The sequence below is a fragment of the Salvia splendens genome, chromosome 7 (assembly GCF_004379255.2).
Source record: "Salvia splendens isolate huo1 chromosome 7, SspV2, whole genome shotgun sequence".
Lineage (NCBI taxonomy): Eukaryota > Viridiplantae > Streptophyta > Magnoliopsida > Lamiales > Lamiaceae > Salvia > Salvia splendens.
Window position 1 is genome coordinate 16,247,551 of NC_056038.1, and position 9,680 is coordinate 16,257,230.

The 9,680-nt window shown below is 39.4% G+C and overlaps 1 protein-coding gene across 1 annotated transcript; it reads left to right on the plus strand.

Annotated features, from left to right (window-relative positions):
* The first annotated feature begins 1,498 nt into the window (after positions 1 to 1,498).
* Positions 1,499 to 2,344, plus strand: LOC121810488 (glutathione S-transferase T2-like). Its single transcript, XM_042211251.1, has 2 exons — positions 1,499 to 1,986; positions 2,071 to 2,344. Exons 1-2 carry the CDS (start codon positions 1,499 to 1,501, stop codon positions 2,342 to 2,344), a joined length of 762 nt encoding a protein of 253 aa, XP_042067185.1.
* The last annotated feature ends 7,336 nt before the right edge of the window (positions 2,345 to 9,680 follow it).

A 9,680-nucleotide genomic window follows, 5' to 3' on the forward strand; every position in this document is an offset into this window, starting at 1 on the left:
GCAAAATTCGACAATGAGTAGTGGGTTTTTTAATTTTACGAGTTTAATTATGTAATTTTTAATTTTTAGTATTTTAATTATGTAATTTTTAATTTTTAGGATTTTAATTATGCCCATAACCGTGCTTGTTGGCAAGAGCACGGTTGTGGGTGCTCTGATATTTGCTATGGAATTTTTGTAATTCGAAATAAAACGCGGGATTATTTAATGGCACATTTCATCTTTAAGGTACGCCCATTACTCTCCATGTAGAAGTTAGATTCCATAAGAACATAGACTTGCATTCTATAAAAAGTTGGGGAGTTTTGGCAGAAGTGTATAGTCAAAGTAGTTTTTTTTAAGGATACGTGAGAGATTGTTAAAGATAATAGTACTATTCTACTATAAGGCATGTGTGGCGAGCTGCTTGTATATTGTGTAAATCATGTGTTGTTTCTAGCTTTACTTGTATTTGTAAGCCGTCACTCGTATTTTGAATAAATGCATTCTTGAATGTAATGAGTGAATATGATTAAGGCATTAGGATTGACTCTATAGCTAAATGATGGCATGCCTAATCTTAATAATAATCTCTTAGACCAAGTTTATCGGTCTCACGGATTGACCGCCACATCATCGATGTATTTAAAATATATATATATATATATATATAGGGAGATGATCAAAATAAGTATGTGTTTAAATCTAGAAATGCAGACCAAATCTCAGCCCTAGGATTAGATGATCTAATGGTTAATAATTAACCAAAGACACGGAAGGTCATAATTAAGCAATTTTAGGTCATATTATAATATTTGGATTTAATGTCATACTAAGATCGTTTTAGGTCATGCTTTGTTAGCATGACCTACAAATTACCTAATTATGACCTAAAAGTGCCCTAATTATGATATTGTTCTGCGTTTCTGTATTTAAATCCAGTTTTGCATAGATCAAAACCCTATATATATATATATATATATATATATATATATATATATATATATATATATCAATCCATGGATCTCTCTCTTTGACATAGGTCGGCTATTTGAGCTGACCGAACCGAAAGGTCTCTCCTCCTATTTCACCACTCAGCCAATGAGATTGTGCCAAATGGCACAATTTCATTAGCTGATATTATTTTTTTAATAATTTATATATCTTTAATATATTATATTAAAAAATTATAAAAATTATACCAAAATTCATAATTTTTCTTCCTTTATAAATAGAGACCACATTTGCTATAGTTTTGCATACAAAAAAATATCATCTTTTCTCCTCCTATAATCCGTATTGTTTAATAGAATTTCTTATTTTTTAGTTTCCTTTGTTGCTAACTATGGAGGATGATGATAATAATATATTCTCCGATTCTCCAAATTTCTATCATTCCCAAAACTTCAACCCTTCCCAAAATTTTAATCATTCTCAAGATTATTTCCCTAGTTTTGATGATTTTCCGAATTCTGAACAATTTCAAAGTTCATTTCAAAATCAACATTCAAGCCAAGACATGTCACAGGCCAACATGAGTGCTTTAAACACTCCACATGGTTGGAGTGAGCAAGAAGACATGGCATTAATGTCTGCTTGGTGTTTCGTGAGCACGAATGCAGTTGTTGGCACCAACCAAACTAGTATCCATCTATGGCAAAATGTTCTTAAACTATATGAGCAGACAAGAAAAGAAAATTCAAGAATTGGTGAACAAAGAAGTTTAGAGTCATTGAAACAGCGCTACAAACGACTCAACGCAAATGTCACAAAATGGGTTGGTGCATACAAAAAAGTGCATGATCGAGCTACGAGTAGCCAATTTAAAGAGGACATTGAGAAAGCCGCTCAACAACTGTATGGTAAGAGCAAATTTACTCACCATAAGGTGTTTGAGGAGGTGATGAGACTCTATCCCAAGTGGGAATTGAAATTGAATAGCACTGGCTCAACGCGTTTCCAGCCAGATGAAGATAGTCTTGAAGAAAGTCGTGGGAGCTCAGAAAGGTCGAGGATTAGTGAGGAAGGAGGACCTTAAATCGACTCCACTCCTGAGAGTCGTTCTTCAACATTGCAACGTTCTATTGGAAGAGATCAAGCTAAGGCTAAGGCTAAAAGAAAAGGCAAAGAAGTTGCAACACCATCATACACAATTCCTAATGATTTCACTGCAGCACTGCGTGAAATGAGAGTCAAGCGTGAAAGGGAATGCGATATTCAGGAACGGAAGATCAAAGCAGCTAGTGATATTCAGGAACGGAACATCAAGGCAGCTATCCTTACTCCGCTGATGGCTAGGAGGGACTTAACTCCAGAAGAAGAAGATCTGAAACGCAATCTCATTGCAGAATTGTTTGGGAAGTGATAGCAGTTTATCTGTTTTCAATGTATGTTTATTAGTATGTAACTCTCAACTTATGTTGCTTATTATGTAATCTTCAATTTCCGTTGCTTATTATGTAATCATTATTATGGGGAAAATAATGATTGCTTGCATAATCTTGCACAATATGATAGTGGAAGACGAAAGAAGCACGTATTCGAACTATTGTGATCCAGCAGAATTTATTCAAGATCGACTTGGATAAAGTAGTCGTGAGAATGAAGATGGAGATGCGAATAATGATTTCATATATTCTACGAATAGGATTGCGAGTCGAGCTTCTTACATGAAAAATAAAGCCCAACTTCAAAACATAGAAGCTCACAAAGCTCTGCTAAACGATTTGGTTGAGCATATATGGACAAAATTCGGCAATTGCAATTGAATGTCTAGTTTTCATCTTATGTATGAGCACCAATTATGTATTTTCAATTACTTATTTCAATTATTGTAATTTATGTTTTTTATTTGTTTGTTTTTATAATTTTTAGTTTGTCATTTATTACGTTTTTTGATAAATTTACAATAATAAGTATTTCATGTAATAATAATTGTATTAAAAATAATATAAAAATAAATATATAATAGTGTGGTTGGGTGGTCATTGATAAATCATGAAAATATGTGTGATTGGGTTGGATGAATATTAATGATGTGGAAGATGATGTGGAGGAGATATAAATAAATTAAATATTGAAAAAATGGATGGTTGGGTTGGGTTGGGTTGGAGGTTGCTGATAAACATGGTCTTAACAACCAGTTTGAGCCAAAAACAACCAATTTATTTTTTATTTACTTACCCTGATAAATATATATTAGCCACTTTGTCGTAACCCTTTGCTTTAACCATCTCATTGGTCCTCAACTACTAAATTGAGTGATAAACAATTCCTAAGTAGTGATTTAAAATGTGATGGTATTTCGTTAGGTTAGTGAGTAGGCGTGTTGTAGTATAGAAAGAAAGTCTAAATGAGAGATATTTAAAAAGAATGAAATCATAATGTGTAAAAGGTGACCTATATGTAGAAAGTCTTCACCTAGAACCAAAGAAAAGAAGAAAAAGATACTGTAGATAAATAAAGAGCTTCATTATCGGTTGATTTTCTTGCGTAAAGAAAATACTCTATGCGAAAAGTATGAACTATTTTCTTTTTAATTCGTCCCTGATAATTATGAACTTTCTAATTTCAGAAACTCATTTCTCTCTAATAAGATGAGATCAATTCTCTATTATTAATACATAAAAAAAATTCTTTCTATTTCTCTCTTACTTTTCCAATTATGTATTAAAACTCATGCAAAACAAAATGTTCATATTCTTCGAAGACGGAGGAAGTATCAATTTTGAGGGTAATCTTGTTGGGTGTAAAGACTGAATGATACCACAGTTGGTGAAGTCGTAGGAAGATGAATTTAGTACCTAATCTAGTTTTTATAGTCCACTTTTTATATGTATAATACCTTATCCTCAAGAACATTACAATTTTTATGTTAAACATCTTTTATTCATTTGTTGGCATTTTCATGCATTAAATTATATTGAGTGTCCGTTCGATTTGAAAGATTATATCTTATGATTTAATATGAATTGTGTTTGATTGATAAGATTGAATTTCACAATTTAATTTTATATTGTCCACTTCTTGTATGTATCATACCTTATCCTCAAGCCACATTAAAATTTGAATTTTAAATATCGTCCACTTCTTGTATGTATCATACCTTATCCTCAAGCCACATTAAAATTTGAATTTTAAATATCTTTTTATTCACTTGTTGCCATTTTCATACATTAAATTACACTAAGGGCTAGTTCGATTGAAATATTATATCTCATGATTGAAGATGTGTTATGTTTGGTTTAAGAGATTTAATCGCAAAAATTAATCTAGATGGTTAATCATATTATAATGAGTTATAGTCACCCCTACAAAAAATAATCTCACTATTTAAACATAGATAGATAATCATGTACTCCCTCCGTCCCACTTAAGATGACACACTTTCCTTTTTAGTTTGTCCCAACCAAGATGACACATTTTAATTTTTGGTAATTTTCTCTCTCCAACTAATACACTACTACTTTTTGTTCTTTGTAATTAAATATTCAACTCTCTTTCTCTATCAATTTAATACTTCCACACATTCTTTAATACCTCGTCGCCAGTCCTCTCGCCGTCGGCGCCGCCGTCCCCCTCGTCGTCATCGTCCGACATCCCGTCGAACCCCAAATCGCGGCGCATACTGTCGAGGAGGGGCTTAAGATTCCGCTGTAATGGGGGTCGGTCGCTTGGCGTCATTCAACCATAGCACGTAACAAGGTTTCATGTGCGGCGATGCAGGCGAATGAGGGGTTCTCGGGATCGTTTTGGGGGGGTGCTGCCGATTGAGCCTCGGCGGATCCGCTGGTGCTTCCCTCGACATCCGCGCCGCGGACTTTTGCCCAACCGGGAGACGGCGGCGGGCCGACGATGTGGGTGTGGGGAACTCTACCTCGGCGGGGGGGAGGGGGTTCCGCAGAACCAGCACTGCTTCGTCCGCTTCGGCCAGCCAGATTCAACACCCACAGTGAACTTGGGCGAAGACTGCATCACAAGAAACACCGGCCAATACTTGAATTCTCCGAAGCCCTTCTCAGCGTCGGGGAACTGCTGATATGCCAGCAACTTCACATCCTCGGCAGACATGCAGCTAGTTGCCGAGCGGAGGTTGTTTGTGTAAATGCCGACAAATCGGCTGAGCTGGCTCTTCAACTGTTCCCACTGTTTCCGGCATTGCTCTGCGTTGTGCGCCTTCCCTCCTTGCGGTTTGAACTGGAGGTAGCTTTGGCTAATGCGCCACCACATCCGGTCGATGTGCTGGTTTGCCCCAACGTATGAATCCTCCACTACACTGATCCACGCCTTCGCCAGCGCGACGCACTCGTCCATGCTCCAGACGGTCCCCTTGTTCCCGCTGGATCCCTCCCCCACCTCGCCTCCATACACCGGGACGCCCCTTCCCCTGCCCCTCATTCGCCCGGTCCTCCCTGACCTCCCCGTCGCCGGTGGTACGCTGGCGGGAGTATCGCGGACCGGAGAAAGCCCCCAACTCCTCGAACGAGATGTGTCGACGCCAGCGAACTGAGTCTCGAGAGGAGAGCTCGCCGAGTTGTCCATCGACAGTAAATCCATAAAGGGTCGATAGACGTTGTCCACCGGCGATTGGGGGACCCCCTGCCCCCCCCCCCCCCCCCCCCGCAGCGACAAGCGACCCATACATCTGGGGCACCATCCTCGGCATCTGAGCACCATCCCCGTACTCGCCCCGGGCATCTGGGGCATCATCCCATACCACTGCAGGTACATGTTGTAGTACCCGGGCATCATTCCCGGTGGCATTTGAGACTGGGGCATCATCCCCGGCATTTGAGGCATCCCAGCGGACATCGGCGTACTCCCGCCGATGGGAAAATGAGGCGCCGGTGACTCGCTCGAGGTTGGGGGAATCGCTGTCGTGGTGCTCCACTGTTGATTCGAAAGAAAGGTATTTTTAGAGAGAGAGAGAAACTTGTTAATACAAGTGGTGCAAATGAAATGAAGTTCAATGGGATGTATATATAGGAACCGAAAAAAAATATTTAATGAAAAAAGCGGAATTCCGCGGGCGTCAACGCAATGGCGGACGTCCGCACGGAATTCCCCGTGGAACTGCGAATTCCTTCGCGGAATTCCGTATCCTTGCCTGGGACGCGCAATGTCAGAAGTCCGCCATGAAATTCCCGCACGCCGGTGGGAATTCCGCGTGGACGTCCGCCATTGCTGATGCTCTTAAAAGATCTTATTGACTTGATGATGTCCTATCTCATCTATATAAAAGTGGATAACTATTCTCACTTATGAGACCTCTTAGGGGATGAGTGGCATATTTTAATGAACGGTATCCCCTAAACTCTAAAGGTGCTCCTTAATGCTATAGTTATACTTCTACAAATAAAATTTATCAATAGCTCAATGGTCAAAATGCAGTTTGTTTGAGTGGAGGCTTGGGATCGTTCCTCTTGATGCGTGTCTCTCTCTTCCAGAATTTTGCATGCTCTTATCCAACTAAGTTCTCAGTATGTTTTCAATCCTATTTAATTTTTGTTAGTCACAGAGTACTTTATTTTTATTCGATATAAGTAGTCTTTTTTCATGCACTTCTCCCACCATTTCCTAGAATCTTGTATTAATTCAATACACACTGACATGCTCTTTTTAAATGTAATTTTATTTTCATTTATATTTAATTTTTGGTAATTCCTTTGTTTTAATAGATATGACTAATTAAGTATTATTAGTGGAGTAATAATTTATAAAACCTTATATAATACTCCTATATTCCTAACTAACAGAATATCTATACAAAAATAATTTATTTTTATTAAAAATGAAATTTTTTTATTAGAAAATAAAGAGGTTATATTTGAGAAAACAGTATGAAGAGAGGATTAGTCGAGTTTGAAGCTTTCCAATTTCCATCATTATAATTATTTTTCACACCTGAAAATCTTAGATTTGGGTCCACCATTGTTAATGCCACCTACTTCACTTTTTAATTTGGATAGAGTTATAGAAATTGGTGGATTACTTATGTCCACGTTTGCAGCTAAGTATGTAGACTAATGTAGTTGCTTCTTTACTTTTCATTGAAGAATGAACATAACTTAAAATTCAATAAGTATATTTTTTTCCTTTCTTCATTTTTACTCCCTCCGTCCTATAAAAATAATGACACTTTTTTTTCTTCATTCGTCTTATAAAAATATCTCATTTCTATTTATAAAAAGTTCTCCCGAAACATTATTCATGTACATCAATTTATTTACAATTTATACTATTAGAATTCACCATTAAATACTAACAATAATATAGATTTTACTATTCACTGGGTTTTTATCAATGCAAAACTAGATTTAAATAAAGAAATGCATAACAAAATAATACATAGGGCATTTTTAGGTCATTGTTAAATTTTTTTTCGGGCATTTTAATAAAGAATGACCTAAAATGTTCTAAAAATGACATGAAATCCAAATTTTATAAAATGATCTAAAATTGATTAATAATGACCTTTCACGTTTTTTTTAATTATTGACCATTAAATCATCTCATGGACAAGATTTAGGCTGCATTTTTAAATTTAGATGCATTCTTGTTTGGATATCTCTCAATATATACTACTCCTTCCGTGTCCAAAAAATAGAAACATTTGAAACGGCACGAGTTTTAATGCACAAATGGTAAAGTAAGTGAGAAAGAATTGATAAAGTAAGTGAGAAGAATTGGTAAAGTAAGAGAGAGGAAAAGAAAAATGAGTAAAGTAAGAGTGTCCACAATAATGTGGACACTTTGGTGGACAAGCCACTTTTTTTTGTCCACCACCACTTTTTTTTTGTCCATAAATCACATTATTTTATCAATTGTTGACATATTTTAATTCAATCTCGAATAAAAAAATATCGGACTATAATAATTAGAAAAATACACATAATTTAATTTTAAAAAAATTAAAACACATAATTTATTCCTGCACAATTTTGTATTTTAACAAAATTAAAACACTTAGTTTAAAACACATAAATTCATACACACTCTCTCTCTCTCTCCACTTCACTTCATCTTCCCTAAATTTCTGCCTCTCTCTTCACTTCATCTTCTCCAAATTTTATTTTCATAATCAACACAAAATTAAACCTCCACATTTATAAAACAAAGTGAACATGGATTGGGTTAGTTTATAGAATAAATGAAGAAAAAAAAATCGAATTCCAGGCGGCCGTGGCTCTCTGGGCTGTGCAATAAGCCGCCGCGGCTCCTGCCCCCCGCTCCGTCCACGCCAAGTAGTCGGCTGTGGCCTTTCCACCCCTCCCCGCCCCAGCCCATCTGTCCACCGCAATAGGGAGCCGCGGCGCCGCTGCGGAGTCGGTGGCAGCTGAGGCTCCCTTGTTGTGGATACTCTAAGGGTGTCCACTATAAGGCGGACACGCCCAATAGCCCCGCCCCAGTTTTTGTCCATAGCCCCAATTTTGTTGTCCATAGCCCCAAAATTCTATTTCCGCCACTATAGTGGACAACTCCAATAGCCCCCAAATTTTATAATCAATTTTCATTTTTAAATATTTTTTAGTTTCAATCAAGTGTAATTTAAATAATCGCAGTGTAAATAACTAGAATACGAGGTAATTAGGGCCGAATATTCGTTGTATTGCAAACCGGTAAAATTATACAACGAATAATTAACATAAAATACAACCACAAAACTCCGGCACCGTCTACTCGGTGTCGGAGTCGGCTTCCTCTTCTTCTTCTTCTTCTTCTTCTTCTTCTTCTTCTTCTCCTCTCTCGCTGCTGCCGGCCTCGGTATCCCCAGGCGCATTATCAACCAACCCCAGTCGACTCTCAAGCCGATTGATGAGCCTCTTGTAGACGTTCCTGACGTACGGGTCAGTTTCACCTGCGTATGACCTGCATACGTCTTGCAGTTGTTGCATCAACGTTACGTCTATGCTATTGGCCAATACCTCGTGGGGTTGCACCGTGGGCTGTGGGATTGGGGCAGACTGGGGGATGCGCGATCCGGACGCGGCCGCCGTTTGGCGTGAGGCACTTCTACCCCTCTGGCTTTGCGGATAGCGGCCTGTTGTCCCATGGGCCGTCGTCGCCTAATGTGAGTCGCGGCTGGCTCTTCGACTTGCTCGTCGGACTGCTCGAACTCGTGCGAGCCGCTCCCACTGCTGTATTCCCGGGCAAGGTTGTGCCTTGTGCGCTTCGGGCCAGGAGCTGTTTCCACCTCGTTCGCCACGATCGACCTGAATTTCGGACAATCCGCGAGGACAAGATACTCCTCCCACAAGGTGAACTTCGGCTGGCCCGTCTTGTGGTATTGGCCCTCCGACAGGCTTAACATCTGCTACGCTTCGGCCACTCTCGGCGTGGCGAAGGTTGTTCTCGTATATGGACGCGAACAGCTTGGTAGCCAGCAGTATCCTACCGAACTTTTTTCAGATCTGTTCTGGGTTGCGCTTCTCGGCGCCGTCGGGCTTCAATTCCTCGTATGCCAACATGACGCGCCTCCAAAAACTCCCCGACTTCTGATCGGTACCCACCACGGGGTCCGAAGTGATAGAATCCCACACCTTCGCCACGGCAATGCTCTCGTCTTTGCTGTATGGCTTGCCGCGGCTGGACCGCTCGGGCTGATCACCGCTACCGCCGGCGCCACTGCCCTCGCTACTCGCAATGCCGGGGCAGCTGCCCGAGTGTCCACCGACGTTGCCGGTGCCACGACTGCCGCCTCC